This window comes from Folsomia candida, unplaced genomic scaffold (genome assembly GCF_002217175.1).
Source record: "Folsomia candida strain VU population unplaced genomic scaffold, ASM221717v1 Fcan01_Sc005, whole genome shotgun sequence".
Classification (NCBI taxonomy): Eukaryota; Metazoa; Arthropoda; class Collembola; order Entomobryomorpha; family Isotomidae; genus Folsomia; species Folsomia candida.
Genome location: NW_019091197.1, coordinates 9,540,252 through 9,564,849, shown reverse-complemented (window position 1 = coordinate 9,564,849; position 24,598 = coordinate 9,540,252). Strand labels below are relative to the sequence as shown.

At 37.6% G+C, this 24,598-nt stretch overlaps 3 protein-coding genes across 6 annotated transcripts; 2 read left to right on the top strand and 1 right to left on the bottom strand.

Moving 5' to 3' along the window:
* Window positions 1–2,736: 2,736 nt before the first annotated feature.
* LOC118435528 (gastrula zinc finger protein XlCGF8.2DB-like) lies at window positions 2,737–5,827 on the top strand. Of its 4 annotated transcripts, XM_035851704.1 has the most exons (6): window positions 2,737–2,915; window positions 3,206–3,335; window positions 3,585–3,992; window positions 4,100–4,390; window positions 4,536–4,624; window positions 5,092–5,827. In XM_035851704.1, the coding sequence occupies exons 2-5, from the start codon at window positions 3,213–3,215 to the stop codon at window positions 4,542–4,544; spliced, it is 831 nt and encodes a 276-aa protein (XP_035707597.1). In that variant the 5' UTR covers window positions 2,737–2,915; window positions 3,206–3,212; the 3' UTR covers window positions 4,545–4,624; window positions 5,092–5,827. The 4 variants fall into 4 exon arrangements, with proteins under 4 accessions (XP_035707597.1, XP_035707596.1, XP_035707595.1 ...); XM_035851703.1 differs by lacking the exon at window positions 4,536–4,624 and having other exon boundaries at window positions 4,100–4,502; window positions 5,359–5,827; XM_035851702.1 differs by having other exon boundaries at window positions 4,100–4,624; window positions 5,125–5,827.
* A 1,989-nt stretch (window positions 5,828–7,816) lies between these two features.
* On the bottom strand, window positions 7,817–10,748 carry LOC118435689. The gene is made up of 3 exons (XM_035852078.1): window positions 10,329–10,748; window positions 8,884–9,485; window positions 7,817–8,812 (listed from the first exon to the last, which is right to left on the bottom strand). The coding sequence occupies exons 2-3, from the start codon at window positions 9,237–9,239 to the stop codon at window positions 8,200–8,202; spliced, it is 969 nt and encodes a 322-aa protein (XP_035707971.1). The 5' UTR covers window positions 9,240–9,485; window positions 10,329–10,748; the 3' UTR covers window positions 7,817–8,199.
* A 9,170-nt stretch (window positions 10,749–19,918) lies between these two features.
* Window positions 19,919–21,519, top strand: LOC110850015. The gene is made up of 2 exons (XM_022097505.2): window positions 19,919–20,076; window positions 20,649–21,519. The coding sequence occupies exons 1-2, from the start codon at window positions 19,978–19,980 to the stop codon at window positions 21,108–21,110; spliced, it is 561 nt and encodes a 186-aa protein (XP_021953197.1). The 5' UTR covers window positions 19,919–19,977; the 3' UTR covers window positions 21,111–21,519.
* Window positions 21,520–24,598: the final 3,079 nt, after the last annotated feature.

Sequence of the window (24,598 nt, the reverse complement as noted above, 5' to 3'; positions counted from 1 at the left end):
AATGTGTTTTGCAGAAAAATTTTGCAAATTAGTATGCAATCATTCCATTATGCGCTAAGCCTGTTAAGAATTGTAATACATAGTTTCCTTCTCCCTCTCGTTGAACGTCTTCTCCGTCGTTTCCATGGTTCTCAAAAGGATTGACGGCACCTAGAGCTTCTACGCTTTTGTAATCTTCGTAATCCTTGTCGTAATCAATTCCTCCATAAAATTTCATATTTTACTCCGCATTCGGCAAAGCGTTTAGAGAGGAGTTGATCAAATGGTTGAGGATACTGCTCCCACCTACTAAAAGTTGGGGTAAGAGGCAAGTATGTAACTAATTTGAGTCAATATAGCACTGGAAGTAACAGTAGTAGACCAACTAACGAGGTAGTATTGGAGGCTGATTGATTTATAAATCAAATGAACTTATGCATATTGAGCGTATTCACGCGTACTTTGCAAGTTAGCAAGGTAAGAAAAGTTTTCCATTTAATCTAAATTTTTTGCTCACTCTAACAAGTTTTTATTGAAATTTTGAATATTTTTGATAATTTCCTGAGCAGGTGCTTGGCTTGCAAATAATTAAGATTATAAAATAATTACCTTATCTTCATATTTTTACCGTGTCATATCTCTCGCGCGGCATAAGTAACTGTAACAAGTGCCCGCGCTATTAACAACCTTTCCAGTTATTGGAGAGGTTTATGCTTGATTAACAAAACTCCGAATTATTTACAAAATCCGATATTGTATCAATTTATCTAACGAATCTTTTATATCATAGAAATTGATATCAGCTCGATTTGTTGTATTCGAGCTGGCTTAAGGGGCACCTTAAAATATTTTTGACTCGAATTTATCAAGAGGGTACCTGAATTCAAGGCAGTGGCCAAATATCCTTCCAAAGGCCTTATGATTTATTAACAACGTTCGAGTTGTTAACAAAAGTTTGAATTATTAGCAAAAAGTCGTTATCAGTTACAACATGCCCAAATTGACAGCAGCTCATCTTGATTATCATTTATTACGTATATCATTGAACAATACGTTAATAACGTTCAATAAATTTTTCAATTCGATCGTGTACTAATTAATACACGTATGTACCATTTTCTCTTGTGCTCCAGGCAGGAATAGTTTTGGTTCTTCTGGTCGGTACGGCACACACGTTGATCCGGCTGGTGGCAAATATAACGGAAAAATCGGAAGATTTCCTCTTATTTTGGGGACTTTGGGAAACAGGTTCGTTGCGGAGGCGGAAGCTTAAAAGCCTGACAAGTTTTAAGATGAAGGTTGAAAATTTTTTGGCGATCCAGAAAAGTGCGAGGACCGTGTTTCTGTGGATGTTATTGGATAATATTATTACTTTGATCATGTCAGTGTAGAAAGATTGAATGTGCGCCAGAATTATGTAAAATAAAATCCTCGGAAGACTATTTCTTGTATCTTAACTGTAACCAAATAACATGCGATAGGTTCTCCGGTTGAAAACATTTATAACCTAAGATCCAGTCAGTAGACTTGTAAAAATAGTTATACTAAATTTAAATAATGATTGTAAATGCTTTGGAAAATAATTCTGACTAGTCATAATATAGCGAAATATTTCAAACAATTAAATTTTCCGAGCTCACGAAAACCTACCAGGTAAAGGGTACCTCCTTGAGTAACTAGAGAAAGTGAGTGAGAGTTCACAAATTTTGTTGAGTGGAGAAATAAATATTGTATTGGAGTAAAATGGAAAACTCACGAAATTGTCACTCAAATTTTCTGCCAGAGAGCCACTCTCACTGTCTTCACTTTCAGAGTGGAGAAAATTTTCATTGGGAATACGAAACGTGAGTGGCCACCCACACTCACACTCAGAAATGTGATTCAGAATACGGCCGTTAGTGTGTACGTTTATCGAAAATTTAATTGTCATATTTTTTTCGAAAGTTTATAAAATGTGACAAATTACAGAGGGAGTTATTACAAATTACAAATTACTTTAATAACAAGCTACTACTATGCGGGATTACTTATCAATAACACTTTGGTATTACTGTAACACTGGATTTAAGAGTGTAGTATTTATAGGCAAGTATTTATGCATGTCAGGTAAATGGGACCAGAGGTCGACGCCGCCGATCTCACGCCGCCGCGCCGCCGAACGCGGGTAGTATTTTAGGCGCCGCCGCCGCCGAAAAATTTGATTTCCTATTCCTTCAACATTGGGAGGCCGCGCCGCGCCGCCGAAAAATCCCCGAAAATTGGCGCCGCCGCCGCCGAAAATTTGTCGGCGTCGACCTCTGAGTGGGACAGCATCTAGGGACGAATTTTTGCAGACGATTGAATTCGAGGTTAAGGTTCAATTATTCCAATTGACATGTGTATGCAATTTTTAGGTTTAAATGACATTTTATGACTTTGAAGGTTTTGTCCATCTGCGAACTTGTCTTGTCCTTTATTAGGAGTTTATGTTAAAAATTTCAAGCCTATATCAGTTATCGGACCAACGGAGGGACATAACGATCTTATAAAAAGGCGTACACCCTATAATAATGGACTCATTCTTCTAAATTTTGTTCATCGGTCGGTCTCAAATATAACCAACCCAACCTTCCACTCGACGATGCACAATGGGAAAGGGCAGAACCCTTAGATTCGTGGTTGCCATGGGTACACGTGTGTAGCAAAAAAAGGTTCAGCTCTAATTGTGTATCCACTCTCATATATTTTATTTCCCAAGTCAGTAAACTTTTAAATTTTTCCTGGTAATGTTGTCTTGCTTAAAGTGATCCTCATTCTTGTCAATTTAAGGACGTTTAATCAATTCATCCGACCTCCTAAATACACTTGTATTTAGCTCATGGGGAAATTTAATTTTTAAAATTTATCTAAATCAAGAACTCGGATAATTTCCTAATATTCGATGGATAAATATTCGAGTGAGAAATCGCATAAATAATTATTCAAAATTATGTAAATTTTTGTTTTTTTCTGTAAAATTTCAACGTTTTTGATCATTTTCATCACAAAATTTTGAAAATCCGTTGTAAACTGGAAAAGCTAGGGGGGTTTTAGTACCAAAGTCAGTCTAACATTTTTGTTTTATATTGAGTTCATAAAACAATTTGTCTAGGCAACAGTCAGTATTGTTGATTTGCAATCCTCTACTGGGTACTTTTCAGTATTTTCCTGGGCACGCTAATGTTTATCAATCCTTCAAAATTTACAGATTGAAGATGGCACCAAGAAAAAATATGCCGCAGGAGTGCCCCCATTGCTCGAAAAGTTTCAAATCGACGTATACCTTAATCATGCATCTGGCCACGCATGATGACGCCAGTACTCAAATTAAATGTCAAGTAAGTGAGCAACAGGGTACACGCTTAGAATAATTGAGTAAAAAAGAGGATGACACAACCAGTTGAGTAAAATTTACCCAATCGATGTGTGAAATTCATCCAAGTTGTGGAAAATGTATCCAACGGTTGTGTCAAATTTCCCCAGGCGCTGGATAAATTTTACTCAACCTTGGGTAAATTTTAGTTATTTTTGTTTAGAGTGTAAAACTGATTTCAAAGTTGCACTTCAATATCACATCTTATTCACAGATTTGTAGGAAAACTCTAAAAAATCGCGCCGGCCTGTACACACACTTATTCCGGATTCACCACCAACGTAAAGCTCATCGGTGTAAAATCTGTCATAGAGACTTCGCCTCGCCCTCGGGTCTTCAAAATCACGTGGAATCTGTGCACACCCCAGGCCCACGACCCCGTTTCTCATGCACGTTTGTCCCCTGTGACAAAACATTTGTGAAGAAGGGAGGCCTCACAAGTCACGTTAAATTCGCCCACGCCCAGCACCCCGTCCAGTTTCGGTGCACCCTTTGTCACAAAGAATATAAGTCGCGACTCGGGTTAATAAAACACATTTCCACCCACACGACCGAGAAGCCCTTCAAGTGTGCCCAATGTGGAACCAGTTTCGTGGAAATGTGCGACTTGTCAAGTCATGGGGTGAGTTGTGGGTATATGTACATATTTTAGAAAAACTGACTAAAAAATGTTACCAATTTTTAGGAAATTTGTGTAAAATTTTTGGGAATAATGTTACCAAATTTTAGGAAACACATCGAGAAAGATCTGCCCGAAAAATGATCAAGTGTCCCTTGTGCCCAGCAAAATTCTTCACCAGGACCGGGAAACGGCTTCATGTTCAAAATTATCACGAGAATCAGAGCAAGTATGCCTGCCCCAGGTGTGACAAGAGGCTAAAAACTGCGAGTAATTTGAAAAACCATGTCGAAGCAATGCACACCGCGGACAAGGAGCTAAGTCATGCGTGCGGCCAATGTGAGTATAAAAGTTGGGATAAGTTCCAACTAAAGAAGCACGTCCAAAGGATACATGAAAAGGTGAGGGACAAGGTGTGCTATTTCTGTGGGGAGAAATTCTACTCTTTTACTCAACTCGTGCTGCATTGTGGTAAAAGACACACGATGGAAATATATTGAAAATTGTGGTAAGGTATGTACATATGTCGAATGATTAACCCTTTAGGACGTGTGATTCACTAGAAGGAATTGCATTAATTCGGGCATGTATGTATGTTGTGGTCATGGTTCGGGAAGAGGATTTTAGCAGTTATAGTAAAACTTGAAAATATTAAAAAATCCAAAATTTAACATTGCGTTCAGGGTTTCCCCGGGTCTCTGGACCGCCTATCCTTTACAATACATGCTAAAGCTACTTTTGAAATTAGCCTCGTGGTGACTTTTTGCTTATAGAAAATCGAAAAATAAGACATTTTTGTTCTTTCATATTTTTCGAAAAAGTGACCATGTGACCGATTAAAAAACATTGAAATTTTGTAATTTAACATGGATGTATACGTAAAATAGCAAAATTTCAATGTTTTTTAATCGGTCACACGGTCACTTTTTCGAAAAATATGAAAGAACAAGAATGTCTTCTTTTTCGATTTTCTATACGGAAAAAATCACAACCAGGCTAATTTGAAAGGTGGCTTTAGCATGTGTTGTAAAGGATAGGCGGTCCAGAGACCCGGGGAAACCCTGATTGCGTTGTATTGAGAAATATCCCATTTTTCGGCAAGAACATGTTCAAATTTAACGTTTGCTCGGTATAGGAGAAATCTCTCAACAACAAATTTTACGCTTTGATAAGAAAATGGTGTAAAGTGTAAATCAATGACCTTCGGGGAACGGCAATTGCCATCCTCACGCACCATGACTACATTTTTTCAAGACGACTTTTGTCTTCGTTTTTTGAAGTAAACCATTTCTCACAAAATTGGGTTGGTTACGAATTAAAGGGTTAAATTGCTTAATAGTTTCGTTTAAAAATGTGAATAATTCGATAGGTTGTTATGATAACGCGCCGACTTGTTAATTAACCTGACGGTTAAACGACTAAAATAATTGAACAACAATAAATCCGCTAAATCAGGAAACTAGATACAGTTTTTATGTCCAAGTTTATATTATGCTGGGATTAGTCGTTTAAACAAATAATGTGGCAGCAAATCTGTGCTTGCACTGATTCCGTGTACGCTTAATGCCCTCACAGATTTTTAATCCACAGTAGTTTATTTTAAAATCGCAGCTTTTTAAAGTCAATTGGTACATAATAAATTTCACTGCTAAATGCTTATGTAATGTGAATAAATTTGGTGTGTAGTTGAACTAGTAAATATTTCGGAGATGCGCAGTCACGAGGTATGTATGTACATATAAATACTGACACGTCTTGACGGAGGGTTTCAAGGTTTTGAAAAATGTAGCTCTTAGAAAATCGTAGAATTTTCACGTTTCGCATTTTTACTCAAAATTGCATTCTTTATCCACCTCATTTTAATCTAAATAAACCGTTGTAACGTTAGAAGTAGCTCCCCCTGTAAGTTTTCTTCTCCAAACAAGTGGATGAGATTAGCATAATGTTGGCATAATCTTGAGTCAGACGTAATCAAACATATATATGTGATGCATATGATACTCCGCACTTTTGGTGCGTAGTGTATCAATTCTCCCAATTATTTCACACCACTTTGTGTTACCGCCTGTTCGAGACCAATGGTGCTACTAATTTTGCATTAATGATGCAGAATAGGCGGACAAAAGATATACATAATTGTGACATAATTTTTCACCAACGGTGGAAAATAAACGAGAAAAATCCATCCAGAATTTCGACATAAAATCCTGACAAATTCGAAGTAAAAATTCTAGTTATTTCTTTAGGTTCTTATGCACGTTTGGTGTGTTTTGCATCTATTTTCTCAATTATTTGGCACCACTTTGTGTTACCGCCTGTTCGAGACCAATGGTGCTACTAATTTGCTAAAATTTACACATGGGGCATATTAATTAGCATCAATTGATGCAAAAAACTCGTGAACAGATAGACAGACAGACGGACAGACAGACAGACGGACAGACAGACAGACGGACAGACAGACAGACGGACAGACAGACAGACAGACAGACAGACAGACAGACGGACAGACAGACAGACAGACGGACTAGAGGAATTCAATAGCTCTCTTGCTACGCAGGGCGAGCTAATAATCAATTCATAAATACACTGAGGTATTTGTAATGATTAGTTAAGGACTGGTCGGTGAAGTTAAGTACCAAACTATTTTGACCTGCAAAAAATTAATGCATGAATCAAATATAACGAAACTTTTTTGCAATACTAACGATGAGCATACCAAAGTTTTTTAATCGTTAAGTGGTCGAAATATACCTTCCCTGCCAGTTGAGCGAAGATTTTGTTGCACCCCTCTCACGAGCGCTTCGCCACTCACTTTTTCTACATCTATGACGATTTCGCCATAACCCGCAGAAATTATTCCAAATTCGTTGGTGTCCTTTTTTTCTGAGAGTATTGGTTCTCAATTAATGCCAAAAACAATCCAATTGGTCGCCATTTAGCTGAGTTTGGAGCGATTCTTTCTTTTCACAAAATCGACTTTTTACATTTTCTCAACAAGTTCTCGACAATTTTTTTAGCTCGATCTTTTTGACCTTTATTGCATTTTGGTGCAGTTTTACCTTTGTATGTTTTCAAGCCTATGTTCTTGGCTTTGATATGGTGAAGATCGGATTTCGAAATTTTTACCATCCTGGCTCCACCTCTCACGAAACCCTGGGGTTTTCAGTGTTAGGAAGCTTATTAAATTTGCCTATTTCTATGCTTCTTTATAAATCCAAAAGTAGCTTTTAAGTGGTTGAAAAAAATTGGGGAAAGTTGACACTTAACTTCACCGACCAGTTAGTAATTGGTTAGTTATGTAATTAATTAAGTGATCATTATGATAGTATTAAATTGCATTTCAACACCACGCATGCATACAAATAATTTCGCACACACAGTAAGAAACACACTAGAGGGGTTAAAATAAGGTGATTAAAATATTCAAAATTTCTCCGGTGAGCAAAATAGGTCATATCATTCTTCTAAAACTACAATGCGATATCCTGCGGATTTTAATCAGGAAACAAAGGGTCTAGCGTTTAAGATATTCCTAATTTTATATGGTGTTTAGGTCTTTAGCCTTTAGCCACTTTTATTACTTTTATGGATGTAGTCTTTAGTCTTTAGCCTTTAGTCAGCCATAAAAGTGTCCAGGTCCCAAAAAAATTTCTGACCCAGGATTGGGAGGGTTTACCCATGAAAAAAGTGCGTACTTTTGTGGGCGCTTGGCGCTCTCGTTTACAGCAGTGCCTGGATGATGGGTGAGGATATTTTGGAGTTTAAAATATGTATCTTAACTTAAATTTAACTAGCTTTCGATTGAAATAAAAAGTAAAACATTATTTGTGAAATCCGTTGACCTGTATCCATTTATTTTACTAACACTTCAACCTGAACCACCAGGTACATAAATTATACGAATAAATTACTTTAATGAATACATATGTGGACGTTGCTATTTCTTATACGCATTAAATATCATAAAATTACACGTAATAATTTAATACTTGGTATTCTCAAAAATTAAAATTTCGATTAGAAAAAAACACATTTGGAGAAATTCTAATCATCCGAACACGTACAAATGCGAACCCGAGGTTTCTCCTATACCATTTCGCCAATCCGAACCGGAGGGAGACTCCAATTAGAGTTTACAATTATATCTGATTGCAATTATGTAAATAGCGATAATTTATAAAATTTATATCTATAGTCTTCCGATATTCTAATCTTGGGCACACCGTTCGGAAAATTTCACTAAGTCGCCCATCAACGAATCTCTCGCTTTAGGGAATATCTTCAACAATCGTTTACACAGCTCCGTCTGAACCAACTTTTTCCCAGGTGTCCAACCAGGTCCTGTTAGTGTGAAATGTACATCCCGTACTAGATATTCTTGGCAGTTATCTTCAGGCGGCGGAAGAAATGCAGCCACGTAGGGCAACTCGTGCCAAGAGGTCGAAATAAGCAAGATTTCCAAAACCGGGAAATTTACATTGTAATCAATCCCTCCAAAATATCTGGATCCGAGGCTGGTTTCGAAGAATGATTTCGTTAAGTTCATACCTCCAAATATTTTGAAACTTTTTAAGACCGGAAAAACTGGAAATCTCCACTCCAGTTCTATCCCTTCATTAAAAGCATTGATAGTAATTTTTTCCAACGTGGTGGAATATTTTTTCAAAAATTTATAAAGAAATTTTGACAATTCTTCAACTCGTTTAGCATATTCCAAGGGACCATCAAGATAAATATCGTTAAGGTTGCTGGGAATCTCAAGCAGACATTCTAGAAATTCTATGCTCAGCCCTCCATACAGATGTAGTCGACTTAGTGATCTAGGAAATTAATGATAAGCAATCGTATTACAGTTTTGCAACAGGTTTTGGACCGGTATTTTGCAACATACAATGGAAACCTTGATAGCATTCCTGAAACCGAAACTAATTGATCGCATCTAGTTGAAAGAAATCTTAAGTTTGGAACTGATTCAGTAATGGCTTGGCCAAAATTCTCAATTGTAAAAATTCGATTCCTATACGTAGTATGGGTCCATAATTGCGTCAATTTCGGGAATATGGCGCCTTGAATGAAATTGAAATTTTGTTTTTTGTTCCAAGAAATATTTAGTGTTTCCAAAGTGGTGGATGAAGCTAGAATTAGGAGTTCACATAATTTGTTTAGGAATTGGATTTGATGTCCGTCACAGTCCTTCACATCAATTGATTTGAGATAACTGACTCTGGGAAGCCTGGAAATATCCATAGGTTCCAGTTTAGCCTTTCTTCAATTGAACGGCAAGAACACTTTGATTTTCACCGGCTTGAAATTCAGTATTTCAACAATGGTATCAACACCCGCTAACCCTTCACCGTCTTTGGAATATCTTAAAATATTGATAAATGTCCTCGCTCTTAAGACTGGGGTGGATCCATAATTCCAGGATTGGGAGACTAAGCGGCATACTTTGATGTCTCCGATTGGCAAAAATTTGCACACATTACCAATTACCTGCGAATTCAAAAATAGATCAATCAGAATTTTCATAACGTCGATTAACAGGGTAATAATAATTTGTGATCGAATAAAGTGAAGCAGTTTTGTAAAGTGTGTAAACCCCACCACCCCACCCACCAAAATCAGTGGGAATGAGAGCACTGAGAAGAAGATGTAACCCTCGCAGGGTTACAAGGAGAGCGTAACCGAGAGCGCGTTACGTCGTGTCGAGTATAGGAGAGGAGAAGTGCCGCTTACATATAGAGACAGAGCGAGCGGTCGGAACGCCGCTTCTGCCTGTGAATGGATAACCAAGATTGAGTGGGACTTGGCACACTAATAGTAATGGCAATGTGTTAGCTTATGCCATGTAATTAGGAATGGATCAGTGGTGTTGAGGCAGGATGAAACTAGGCAGAGAGATCTGGGCTCAAAGGGTTAAATGCGTATCCTACGCTAGTTATATGAGGCCTACCCGTGTTATATAAGAGTTATGCGGTGGACTGGAGTCGAAGTAGGAAAGTGGTGGTGGCGGTGTACAGTAGGTACATAACTAACAATGGAGGTCTCCCAACGTATGCTCACAGATTTGGACGAAATTGGTGTCAATCGATCGCAACTTTAATTAGTATGAAATTTGCAAATGCAACTATCTGCCAATGCGCAGGTTTGGCGGAGATATTTACATACAAAGATGAGAAAAAGCGTAAATTTGTAACCCAAATTCTAAAAGTGTAAAACTAGTCGCTTTTTGGGCTCGTTTTTGCCTCTTTGTATGCAAATATCTCCGATCGGTGCGATCGGTTGACACGATCGCCAATCTCTGGCTGGTTAGTTAGAGAGTAATTGCATACATACATGTGCATAGAAGAGGACTCGTGGGGGTCAAGAACATTGTGATCGGAGTGAGAGCTCGGACGCTCTTTAAATAGTGGGCTGCGGGTATTTCACCCGCATTAAGTTAGTTGGCCTTCACGGCCAAGACCAGTCTCTGACCTTGTCTAGACTGGTTAATTAAATTAATTAAGTCGACGCGATGGAATCCGCGTTGTGTAGGCTTTCGACCCTACAACATTATAAATAGTTCAACTGTGATAACATGTGGCGCAGAGCCGATACAAAATTATTGATATGGTACGAATTTATTTTCAAAAATTTACTGTGTAGTTTCACCAACAGAATATGTAACTTGGATCTGAATCACAACCACCTTGTGACTATGACTAGTGTGATTATGTACATAGTAGGACATGTTTTATCTAATCAGTTGGTTCCTCATTATCAGCACCGACACGAAACACTTATCTTTCAATTAAGCATAAATAAGTTAATAAAAAATTTATGAATTCTCCATAATTACGTTACGGTATATTTTATAATCTATCTTTCATTAAGTATATCTCGTTCACATATAATATATATCGTCGACTTAATTCAAAAATGAGCAAAGTGCATTTTATGCTTAATTTTAAAAAGGGCTAAGTGAACCCAAAACACATGTTAAATGGGTTCACTGAGCTCTTTTTACAATTAATCCGACGATATGTGTTCCTTTGATTGACTTCAAATGCGGTTGTCACTATCTTCATAAATGTTTGCCGTTTTCACATCTACTTATTTTCCTCCAAGAGACTTTTTCAACTCTTTTTCCAACTCGTTTAGAAATCTATCCTTGAACTGGATATCTTTCTGGTCCATGGAATTCGAACGGTTATGAAAGTGCCAGACTGTTAATTGAGCGGCGCGACGAATTGGATAGGATTTGGCCAGGCTCTTGATTACTTGAGGATGATGCATTAAATACTCGATAACTTTGCTGAACATTACTGAACACCAGTATTAAGAGAGTTGTAGATGAAGATAAGTCAACTTCCCAACTACAAGAAAATAAATAAATTTGTAATACTGTGCTGAATTAGGAAATCTGATAAACTACAAATAAAACGCTACAAGTTTACAAATAACTCATTGATTTTAATTTTGTAATTTCATGTAGGTACACTCAAAATAATTCGGTGATACTATGCGGCTCTACCGCGGTGGTTACGACTTTATCCCCAAGGAGTAACACTAAATTAATTCTGCGAAAATCAAATTTTCAACCATGCTGGCAACAATTTCTTGCCGGGTAGTGATAAATTTAAATTTCGCAGAATTAATTGTTCCCCTTTGGCGACGAAATCGCAACCTCCGCGTTAGAGCTTCATACCGACTACCGGCGGTGACAATTTTATTACCAAATTATTTCGAGTGCACATACTTACGATTATCTGGGAGTATTGCTACCAAATGTGGAATGGTTCAAAAATAGTGGCCACTCTTGCACAGTTTGTTCAACCTGCTCTCGCTATGGAATGGTCGGCTTATCTTGTTCACCCTGGTTCACCCTGTTCACTTGAATATTACTTGGTTAAGGTATCTAACCTATCCTATCCTACTTGAGTGCGGTATTGCGTCACAAATTTTAGTATAGATACATATACATACATAGTAGGACTATGCACGCATTCCATTTTATCTCGTAAATTAATTGACAAATCAATCCATATTGCTAGAGACATTGCAATTTAGGATTGCAAGTAATGGCCCAAAGTGTGAGGCAAGGTGGAAATACGTACACTGTGGCGCACTTTGAAGCACGACAAGATCCATGTGGAACATACGATGCACACATTTAGTATCTTTTAGAGGTTGCCGTTTGATTAGTGATTTAAAACCCTGGGAATTTGCAAAACGTCTTTAACAAACAAAATAATTTGGTAATAAAATCGTCCCCGCGTGTGGTAACTATGATGCTCTACCGCGGTGGTTACGATTTCGTGGCCAAAGAATAACAAATCCAGTCCAGTCAGTCAGAGTAGCAACATCCTCCTCTTCCCAAGCTGCCAAAGTGGTCTTGACGTCCAGAAGACGTCTTTAGGATCTCCCAATGTCCGCCCAAAAGTCGTTTCAAAGACGTCTTAAAGACGACTTCCCATAAGCTCCCTATGTTAAAAATTAGCTCCTCCCAGCGGACATTGGAGATCCTCAGGACGTCGGAGGCAGCTTGGGTTGTAACTAAATTAACCTAAGTTACTTTAGACTTTTTTTTCCTTTTCATTATTCGGAGACCCGGAATCTGCCTTTGATTCTCCCAGGTGAGGGTTGGGTCGGATTAATGGCAGGAAAAAGAAAGGTTCCTGTACAAATACAAACCCCAATTGCAGCACAAAAACGCAGTATTAAACCCCGCAAAGCTACTATTTCGAAAAAACGGAGACTAACAATGGAGGTCTCCCAACGTATGCTCACAGATTTGGACGAAACTGGTGTCAATCGATCACAAATTTAGTTAGTATGAAATTTGCAAATGCAACTATCTGCAAATGCGCAGGTTTGGCGGAGATATTTGCATAAAAGGAGGCGAAAACACGTTCAAAATGCCATCAATTTACACTTTTCGAATTTTGCCTTACAAATTTGAGAGTTTGCACCTCTTTTTATGCAAATATCTCCGCCAAACCTGCGTATTGGCAGATAGTTGCATTTGCAAATTTCATACTAGTTAAATTTGTGATCGATTGACACCAGTTTCGTCCAAATCTGTGAGCATACGTTGGAAGACCTCCATTGTAAGTGAAACAAATTCGGATCTTGACATGACTCAAAATAATAGCAGTAGTGCAAGCAGTGACAACTCTCCAATTACAATTAGCCTATTGACTCAGTTATTTAACGACAACACAAAAATTCTCACTAACAGATTTGATAATCTTGACAGTTAAGTAGCCCTTCATCGAGAAAAAATTGGTGAACTAGAAACTGAGGTGAAATCTCTTAAGACTAAAGTATTCGAAATCACAGGGGAAAACGAACGGTTATGGTACGAACTTTCAAAAATCAACTTAATATTCTCTGGAATTTCTGAAAGATCAAATGAAACTCAAAATGACTTGTTTGCTCAAGTGTCTAATGTGATACAAGAATCTGCTGGTGTGAAATATAATTTGGATACAGCATATAGAATTGGTAAACCATCTAGTAAATTTGCCAGACCAATAAAAGTGAGCTTCCTATCGCTCTTCGAAAGAAATGAAGTATATGCAGGAAAATTTAAAGTGAACAAGCCAACATTTATCAATGAAGATCTTCCCTTATCTGTTAGGAAAGATCACAGTATACTACGACAGAAACGAAAGCAACTAATTGAACAAGGATTTACACTGAAGCAAATTCGCATTGACTGGACAAGGCAAACCATAAATACTGGTGAGTCATGCTACCGTATATTGAATGGAAATCTCGTAGAAATTTATCAAAAAGCCAACACTATGCCATCAACACAATCTTACCAACCCGACAACCAAGGAAATCACAAAGCAACAGCAGAAAATATAAGATCAAGCGTCCAGCCAAAGGGGTCGCAAGCCCCTGAAGTTGATCAATTGAATTCACAAATAGTCTGCCACGAAACTAGACCAAGTGTACCTTCCCGACCACATTCATTGGGAAACCTTCGAAATATTGATCTACGAAAAGGCATAGTTGATTCAGTTGGAATTTCTACAAATCACACGAATACGACATCTGAATCTCCGATGGATGATTTCCAAGACTGCTCTAGCTCACAAGAGCATGATAAATCGTTTGATTTTTCAGGGTAAACCAAATACATCGTACAAAGGACATAAGTTTAAAAGTTGCTCATATATATATCAACTCAATTCAAAAGAAATTTCACGACCTCTCAGCATTCTTGTCGCTTAGAGACATTGACATTTTGTGTATAAGTGAAACTAGATTAAGACAAAATACTAATTTACGTTGTTTTCCTGGATACTCTGTGTACAGAAAAGACGTCATTCAAAATAGAGACAGAGGTGTCACAATTATTGCAAAGTGCTTCCTGAAAGTTAAACCCATTGATTTTTGTAATTACATTGGGGAATCTATAAACATTGAATCTCTGTGTGTCATTGTGCAGATTGGTTTTAATAAATCTTTTCTCGTTGGATGTATCTATAGGCATCCTGACTACTCTATTGAAACTTTAACAAGTGATTATGACTACTTTAACGAATTCTTCACAAATATCTCTCTCTGAAGTTAGGATATTTTTATACTAGGTGATTACAACCTCCGCGACGAAAGATCAATCACCCCGTTTAATGACATAATGACTCGCCACTCATTAGTACAAATTATTGATGAACCAACCCGTGGTGAAAACATGCTGGACCTTATCGTCACAAACAACATTAACTCAGTTTTAAATAAATATGTATATAACCCACATTTATCGGGCCACTCTTACATTGAATGCACCCTAAAGTTTGTTAGACCAAAAGTACCTAAAAAATGTATGAGATTTCGTATTTATAAAACACTTAATATTTTAGAATCAATGAACCTTCCTAAAATCGAGGACGATGAACTACCTGATGGTGCCACATCATATACTGTTAGTAAATTACTTGACGCATTTAACAAGTTTGCCCCATTCAAAAATAAAACAATATTCCAATATCCCTCAAAGAAATTTATCTCCAACTCAACTAAGGAATTAATTAAGACAAGGGACAATGCTTACAAACTTTACAGACATAACAGGGATCAAACCAGTTTAGTCAAGTTTCTACTCCTAAAAAAGAAGGTCGGTGCAGCAATATACTACGACACAAAGCTTGAATTTTCAACCAAGGTAGAGAAGTTGCATCTATGGGGAGCCCTCAACAATTATACCCATTACTTGATCCCTCCCCCGAAATCAAAATTGCTCCTGATGAAGTGAACTCATACTTTGCTGCTGTATCCACAAGAAGTACTACTACCGCATTGCCTATCTTACCCTTAAAACCTCTGCTACCTTGGGATACTTCTGGAAAAGTCTTCCAATTCATCGAGTTGACCGTTGGTGACGTCAGTAGAACTTGGAAACGAATGAAAAACCGGACATCTATCTCATATTATACTCTTGGTATATGTAACAAGATTTTCTTTGCAAGTCGGGAGTTTTGTAATTATTTTGAAAAAATAATTGCCCATGATTTTCCCTGCATTTTTTCTACAGTTTTTTTGCAATATTTTTGAACAGTTTACAAAGTTCTCCATAAAATTTACTCAATCCAGATTTTCCAATTATTTTAAAGCTCTTCATTTCTACATTGGTTTGACCCAAGATTTTTAATTTCAAATTTTTCATCTCCTGAAGTTCTTATTGTCCACGAAAAGATTATTTAATCAATTAATTACCGCTCCCATTAAATTAATTGTAGCCATCGTTTTGGTGAAAACGGTGATAAATAGATACTGAATCTTAATTAACTAATTGTTAATGACCTGGGAGTCAATTATGTAAAAATCTGTAGTTAGGCTACCTACCATTTAAAATTTCTGAGAATTATGAACTGGTTTTTAGTTGCTGATATCCGCTAGGTAAATACATATGTGTGACACAATTTTTCCGGTTTTAATATCCTTCTGACTAGTGAGAGTACTCATTTGGTAAAACTCTGACTACAAAATTGGCTAAATGCTGGCAAAGCAATTTAATTCGCAGATATTACTGAGGCCACGGTCAAATCTGAGGTGGTATTTTTGAGATAATGGAGTTCAAAGCAGGGTTGCAGAAATCTCATCTCGCCTTCACAAATCTCATCTCACTGAGAAATAATGAGAAATAGTGAGACATGAGAAATATGAGATATAGTGAGATTTGTGAGCCATGCACTAGCGCCACCTAGCGGACGGGGTCATGAAGTACAAGTTTAGCTCATTACTTCTCATATTTCTCACTCAGCCCCAACTGAGATGATTGATATAAATCATTAAATCTCACTAAATCTCGCCAGGTGATATATACCACTTGCAACCCTGGTTCAAAGTTGACGAAAAAAGCGTCGACGCGACATCAGCAGGATTTTTTCCAAGTTTTTTTGTATTTTAGGGGGAAAAAATTTTTATTGCGGATTTGCACGAATCATGACCTCTAGGTCACGAAAAACATGTTTTTGTGGAAAGTGAGATTTTTGGGGCAAAGTGAGAACCAAACCAACCAAACTAAACCAAACGAACCTAACCAAAAATCCTGCTGATGTCGCGTCGACGCTTTTTTCGTCAACTTTGAACTCCATTATCTCAAAAATACCACCTCAGATTTGACCGTGGCCGTGACCTAAGTTAGTAATAAGTGTATACTTCAAAATTCAGAAATAATTTCCTGCGCGTTTCCAGTTTCAAGGATTTGGGAGCCCTTTGAAGTTGGCCAGTTTCAGGAATTTTTGCAACCTTCAGGGACGCCATTTTTGACACGCCTTTATACGAACACTATTGCTTAGACTGGAATAAAGGTCACTCTGTTACAGAGTGTTATGACCGTAGCTTATCATGCAAAGTCCAGTTTTTTGTAGTTTTTATCCTGTAGGATTTGACAGCCCTTCAAAAACCCTCAATATGAAGGTTTTTAGCGACGCTATTTTTAGTGAACTTTGACCTCAATTTGCACAAAAATACCACCTCAGATCCAACCGAGGCCGTGATCTAAGTTAGTGCTATGAGTGTACTTCAAAAATCCGAAATAATTTCCTGCGCGTTTTCGGTTTGAAAGATTTGAGACCCCTTTGAAGTTGGCGATTTTGACGATTTTTGACAAAAACGCCGATCTTCCGTTACATTTTATTTTTTTGCGAGACAATGGTAAGAGATAATGGGCATGTATGATACCTCATTTTAATCAGCATTAAATTCTGAACAAAGTGGGTGTGGTTTTAGTGGGAAATTGAGACTTTTTGAAAATTCGATAGAAACCCCCCTACCGACCACACCCCCTTTCCAAAATCAAAATGAATCATATTTTTAGGCTTTCCTACCCCCGTGGGAGGATTTTGGACCGTAAAATAATTTCCGCGCTATTTGAGGTCAAACCGTACACTGTGCGATATGGCATGCAAAGAGGTGCTAAAACATAAATTAAAATGGTATGGTATAGATTGTAATATCATTGATTCTTTGTTAAGTGAAAAAACTCAGTATGTATGTATCACCTGTAAGGAATCAGTAAGAAATTCTAAAATGCTGTCAACTAATATAGGATTTCCACAAGGTTTATGTATTAGCTGCCTATCGTTCCTTATTATTATTAACGACCTTCCCTACCATTTAAAACACAGTCTATCGATTATGTTCGCGGATTATAATTATAGCTGGTAAAATTGAGGACTTGCTAATTATTAAGTAGAAACTTGAAGATGATCTAAATGCAATTTATGTATGGATGAAGCAAAATAGACAGGAACTTAATGTAGATAAATGTGTTGTAATGATAATAGGTAACAAAAAGTATAAACGAATATTAGCAGATACTAGCATCTCCATTAACAATGTTCCTCTAAATAGAGTAAAATCCATAAAGATACTTGGTGTAACTATTGACGAAGATCTAAATTTTAATGATCACTGTAAAAATGTTGCGAGAAAATGTCATGGAGCTTTATGGCCTCTTCGTCCATTGAAATATGTACTAAGTCATCCTCATAAATTAATAGTGGTTCAGGCTTTAGTCAATTCGATATATACATATGCATGCCCAGTTTGGTTGATTGGAAAGAAAAATATAACTGGGATTGATAAAATAATTCGAGCATGTGCTCGTTTCATCTCAGGAAAATCCAAATATGACTCAATTATTGACGATATTAATAATTATGGCTGGCTATTGGCACAAAATGTTGTAAATTTTGAATTAATGAAAATATCATACAAAATTTTGAATGAGTGTGGGCCAACGTACTTTAAAAACTATTTAACACTGGCAAATGATACGAAATGTACGAGAAACAAGACTTATTCAGAACCACTACTAAATATAAAAAACAACATTGCAAAGAAATCATTTAGATACAGAGCCCTGAAAAAAAAAATACTCAATGTTCCCGAGCTCAGTCTAGAGTATATAAGGCATGTTAACTTTACCGTATTTAAAAATTTTGTAAAAACTTTCTTAATTGACAAGCAAAGAGCTGAGAGAATGTCCGAAATCTTTGAACTTATTGACAACTATGAATTTGAAAATTGTATAAATTGAATTGTCCTTGAGATGTAATAGCCTACTTGGTAGGGTATCTCATTGTATTAAATAAATAAATAAATAAAAATAAATAATTCTGCGAAATTTAAATTCATCACTACCCGGCAAGAAATTGTTGGCAGCATGGTAGAAAATTTGATTTTGGCAGAATTTAGTGTTACTCTTTGGGGATAAAGTCGTAACCACCGCGGCAGAGCCACATACAGGTATTTAGTATCACCTAATTATTTTTCGTGTAACGTCACCGAATGATCTCACTGAATATGTATGTATATCTGCTATCCTTGGAAATGGTTTGACGTCTGCATTCCCAAATCGCTTTTGTTCGAAGAAACAAAGGGAATATAAATTGACCGTTAAAAATGCGATATCGCCAAATTTTCCTACTTTTCATATTCCACTCTTCGATCCGACTATGAACACCCTGGGAAGATATCTGGGGTAAAAATGACTCCGAAATATATTCCCATCCTCTTCTCCTGTCTCTTTTACCTGGTCGATGGCAGTACGCCGGAACGTTTGATAAAAATGTGTTTCGAAATTCAGCAAGGAAATAAATAAATTTGTTATTCGCAAGTGGAATAATTATTTGGGCATGAACAAATATTATCAAGTCAGTAATTCCAACATTTGTTTGCAGAATGGAATACATCACGATGCATGAGTCACTTTTGGCCTGGGGATTCGGGATCATTAATTCTTTGCTTTTTAAAAATCTGGAAACGTTTTGACTTGACGCACCAAGTCACTGAATAATATTTTTGTGTACGTCAACACACCAGTTTTGCGGCTGTGATGGGCACAGTTCCGTGACCTTCTGCAATTTTTGCGATGTTTGTGGTTTATTGTGATTTTTCTGGTCTCTAACTGGCAGCGTATTCTTATCTATGTATGTAAAAGACGGTTAACATATACGCTGCTGCTAGATTGATACTGTAAAAGTAGAAATAAGTCACGAAGATCACAAAAATTACAATCCGTCACAAAAATCGCAATAAATCTCAAAAATCAAAATAAGTCACAGAAATCATAAAAACCACAACACATCACAAAAATCGCAACAAATCGCGACAAGTAAATCACTGTGACAGTCACAGTCATGTGATTTCAGGAACCCTGCAGCATATGCACAAATTTAGTTTATTATAAATTTTTTTACTCATGATCAAACCATTGAGATGTGATTGACGTACACATAAATTATTACACGAATTCAGAATTCGTTACATTACTTAAATTCCAATTTAATTGATAAAAGAATTTTTTATGACAACTCGAGACACATCTGGCTTTCACACATCTGTCGGAATTTGTCAACCAATTTCTGTCAATGCATATGTAATTTTTTCATAAATACTCTTCTCAAACCGCATAAATCTTCATTCCGTTGTCGACAACCGAATAGTAGAGAAGAATAATCGCTACACACTTTGATAAGTCAAGATGAAGTCAAATACCGCCAGAATTTTTACAGTTGTGGTGGGAATGTGGCTGGTTTCAAATAACCCAACGTACGCAGTATCGGTCAACGAGACGGAAGGGGTAAGGGTTTACATACGTAACCTTGTTACAATGATGTCAAACTTTTTTTGTAATAAGGGTACTTCCAATGGTGTTACACCTTCCAACACACTGTCCAAAAGTGTTAAAACATTGTCAATTGTACATACATATTTCAATTATTGGTTTGGACAGTTTTTAAGTCAGACTAAAGGGATTTCGGAAATGTTGGTCAAGTCAAGTAATCCTTTATTCAAGTGTCAATAAATATCAGTTAATATAAACTGGTTTACAATTACGGTTCAGCCGGCTAGATGTCGGTAATTTAAATGACATCAATAGTAACGTTAAATGACATTAATTATTAATTCATTGGGGGTATCCATGCGTACTTCACAACGTTCGCAAAAAATTCAAGGTTGCAAAGTTCGTAAACTTTTCTCCCGAAAATCGGTTTGCAAATTTGTGCAATTTGCGTGAATACCCTCATTGAGTTAGTGACGTTAATTATTTTTTAGTTATTTTTACACATATGTTTCATACCATGTTATCAAGTCAATTGACCCCGGGATATTAAGTATAACGTTCAACATTTCCCTCCTAAATAATTCTAGAGTTTGGCGCCAATTACTTACGGCCTGGCTAGACTGTCGTCACGCAACGTTGTATCCAACCTTTATTCATATCCGGCCGGATGTTTGGTGACCTACCCGGAAGAAACGACGTTCACATACCCGTCCTATTGGACCACGGGTTGGATTCGGTACGAGACCCCGACCACCGTCCACTTTGAGAAGGACGACATCCGAGTCACGTTTTCCATTGCGACGACCCTATGCGTTGCCGAGGGGGAGGTGAAAGTCCCTGGGGGAAAAATGATGACTTTTCCGGCCAAGACGACCATGACCTTTAGTGCAGACACGACGTTGAAATATCAAGGGTTGACCGGCCCCATGGTGGTACGGCACGCGTGGAACGGAGCGGTTAAAGGGAAGGGTCAAGTGGAATGGGTGGACGGAATATCGATTACGGTTACCACCCCGGGTACCGGGGAAAATAAGGGGTGCATGGTGTAGGGTGACGCAACAAAAATGGAGTCATTGAAATAATTAATAAAATTATAGTCTATATATTGCATATCTGTAATTTTAGATGAATCTTTCAAATATGAATTTGCACTCTTATAAATTCTCCAAAATCCATTCAGTTTTCCAATTATTTCCATTAAATTGTCCATCCATCTTGCATAAAGCTCCTTGTATCGCTGCGTCTGCTTGCTCTCCTTTTCTCTACTCTGTGATATCACTTGTCTCTGTAATGTCGGTAAATTTGATAAGTGAGACGCTACACTCTAAGAAACTGGGTGATAGCCGTTATCATGTTCATCACCATATGATTCTACCGCTTGTGGTGATAGGCATCGTAACCTTTTTAGTTACATAATATCAACACTAGGTGATAGATACAATAAAATTGGTAACAAGACACCACTGCGCGATGATAGAACGTTGATAGAATTTCTTAGCGTGTGCTTCTTTAGATTTATTAATTTCAGTCTACTATTGTATTCCATATGCACCTACTTATTTAGCTTCACTAGGCGGAAGATTTGATCCTTACAACCTAATGGGAGGCAGGTGTTCCGAAGGGTTATTGTTCCGCGAACATTTGACAGCTGATTGACATTGGTGATGTTGTAATATTGATATAATGAGATAGAATATATGCACTAATTTAATTTTATATAGAGCATGTATGTGGTATGCCTTTGCGAATATTCCAAATGGGCAGGGGATTGGCGACTTCAGACCCATTCTTGCGTTACGTATTTTATGAACGTTCCCTAATTGCGGATTTAAATGATTGTTAAATTAGTTATAATAATTCGCCAAAATTATTTAGCGCATTTGTATATATTTATTTTAAAGTTTTATAACTATGTAATACAAAAATTTGAAATAGTGCAATTTAAGAATAAAACAAATAAAGTAAAGCTTGACAAATATTTGTTTCAAATATCGCATTGTCATACATACTTATTTCAAATTTTTAAGAAATTCAGAAATTTATTATTATTAATGTTTCTTTATATTATTTATAATTTACCATTCAGGGGGCCGTTCATAAAATACGCGACGCAATAAATCGGGTGTCACGTTACAGGATAGAATTTTAACATGGCAGAGATAGGCGATCTCACACCTTCCGTCCTGCGTTACGTGTTTTATGAACGCTCCTAACAAAATTTCTATTTTTTCCCTTCCTTCTGCATACCTCTCTCAATTTACGTTTCAACTTGGCCCTCATTGTCATCAATTTATACCAAAACAGTACCCCAGTATACCGTATCATATCCCTAATTTCCAACATAAAGATAATCACTAAACCCGATAAGATGGCCAAATTCAGGTAAAACAATGATCTTAAATGTTTCAAGAGAATAAAACCATCCCCCCCTTCCCCTATCTTGTCAGGTTTTCCCCATCTCGCTATCTCGGCAGAATGAATCCTAAAAGCGTTCGAGTTAATGGAGTCTTGAAACATTAAAATCCCGCTCTGCAGATAGGCATTATGCAACATGATGGCTTTCCTTGCTAGCACAAATTTGAAATATGTATACACCGTGTTGACATGGGAAAAGGGAAATTGGTCACAAATATACGTCTCATGTTCCCCCTTCACTTTCCACGAATCCATATGCATTTGCAGCCTTTCCATATAAACCGGAACCATGTTTCGCACATTAGTATCTAGATAGCCCAAACTTGACAAGTTTTCCCACCTTGTGAGATACTGGTCAGAAATAATTTTTGTGTTCCGAACAATAAGAAATGACCTTGTTTTACCAGCGACACCGTGACGTTCCAATTCTGTCGAAAAAACCGGGCTTTTCTCATCTATGGTCTGGGCTATGTTAAGATTCGCCGAGTGAATGATAACTATTTGCGAAGAGTTTATAAACTCTCCGACATTCTTGTACCTGAACGGTTTCGATGGTGTCATGAGGCTTGTTGTGAAGCACCCCTCATAACCCCAGGAGAGGAGGAGGGTCAAAATGACGAAGGTGACGTGACCCCGGGTGAAATTTCGGATGGGTTCTCGGGTAAGGAGGAAGAAAAGGAAGTAGGACGATGATAGCCAGACGGTAACATGACTCCAAATCTTGTCAGTGGTAGAGTTACTTGTTGCAACCGCGGTACTAAGGTCTTCGGTGGTTAACGAGATTACGAAAAAGGCTAGAAGCAGCCCGACCCATACTGGTGTCTGGAAAGGGGTAAGCCAAACTTTCAGTGAAGTCAGTCGTCTAGTGTAAGGACGGCAATATTTGATAAATGCTTGAACCTCGTCTTTCCACATGTACCGGTTCGCAAGACCGTGGGGTGGATCTTCGGTTAAAATGAATTGTAACGTGATACCAGACATGTCCGGGACCCGGCGGAGGCTAAAATTAAGATTGATCGCTAGCTCGACAATTTCTTCGAGATGGCTATGGCAAATTGGAATCCTTGAACTGTAATCCTGGGACTCGTAGTAACCCCTAATTCCACGATGTCCATATAAGTGGCATAGCAGATCATTCCTACTTCCCGGGCTCATAAAGGTGACCTGGATTCCTATATGGTCAGTATCGGTGGGAAGGAGGGGCGTTTTGTAGAGTTGGCGGAAAGCGAATTCTTCTCGAATGGGTTCGAACTTTTGCAGCTGTCTCGAGTAGTAGTGTCGGATTGGGATATCCTCGATTTCAAAGTGATTAAACGGATTCGATCCGTCAGACTCGATTAGGACGAGGTATACCGAAAAGGGAAATGTGAGACAGCCATACCAACAAGACATTCTTGGTACACGGTTACTTCGAATTATCAAAACAAATATGAACTCAGGTCTGACAATGAGATGTCTTAGTGAAGGCACATATCCGCCAAATACTATTTCCTTATCAAGGTCCGGTCTATTTCCATCCTCTTCAAGTAAACTTCTGCTTAGAAGACTGACACCGAGGTTGCCATTGTGTCGAGATATTAACGGCAAAGATGTCACGGGCAGGAGTGGTACGACATGTAATGCACGGTTAAAAATAACCAGGGAATAGTGGGCACTACTGGGGTGGGAAAATTTGAGAATTCTGTCATCCTCCAACGCCATGCTTTCCACATCCTGTCCAACTCTGAGATAGAGAATGCAACCGGTTCTGCTATCTGAGGATGTTGCGCCTTGTAGCAGGGAAAATAAGGGTAAGAATGTCGCAAAATTAGGATGGCAAGTAGAAGAACCCATGATAAAAAATGTGCCCAAGCTACGCAGGAAATTGCTACTGGGATAAGAATCAATTGTTAAGTATTCTGGCCACCTACTTGTCGAGGAGGATAAAAAAAGTTCCAATGCAAACAGACCCTCGTCTGGATAAGGTTTAAATATGTAACCTCAGCATAAAATTCTTCTGGATATTCTTAAGAATTATGAACATAAGTAATACCAACATAGAATTTTATGTAATACTGTTATGAAAATCGATAGACCACCATGCGCCGATTTGGGCGCTATCCATTAATTATATAATGCAAGA

Coding starts and splice junctions, on each gene's coding strand:
- LOC118435689 (XM_035852078.1), bottom strand. CDS start 9,239: ATGGATATTTCCAGGCTTCCCAGAGTCAGTTATCTCAAATCAATTGAT. Junction 8,813..8,883: donor ATGCTATCAAGGTTTCCATT/GTATGTTGCAAA, acceptor TTAATTTCCTAG/ATCACTAAGTCGACTACATC.
- LOC110850015 (XM_022097505.2), top strand. CDS start 19,978: ATGAAGTCAAATACCGCCAGAATTTTTACAGTTGTGGTGGGAATGTGG. Junction 20,077..20,648: donor CGGTCAACGAGACGGAAGGG/GTAAGGGTTTAC, acceptor AAATAATTCTAG/AGTTTGGCGCCAATTACTTA.
- LOC118435528 (XM_035851703.1), top strand. CDS start 3,213: ATGGCACCAAGAAAAAATATGCCGCAGGAGTGCCCCCATTGCTCGAAA. Junction 3,336..3,584: donor GTACTCAAATTAAATGTCAA/GTAAGTGAGCAA, acceptor TCTTATTCACAG/ATTTGTAGGAAAACTCTAAA. Junction 3,993..4,099: donor GCGACTTGTCAAGTCATGGG/GTGAGTTGTGGG, acceptor ACCAAATTTTAG/GAAACACATCGAGAAAGATC.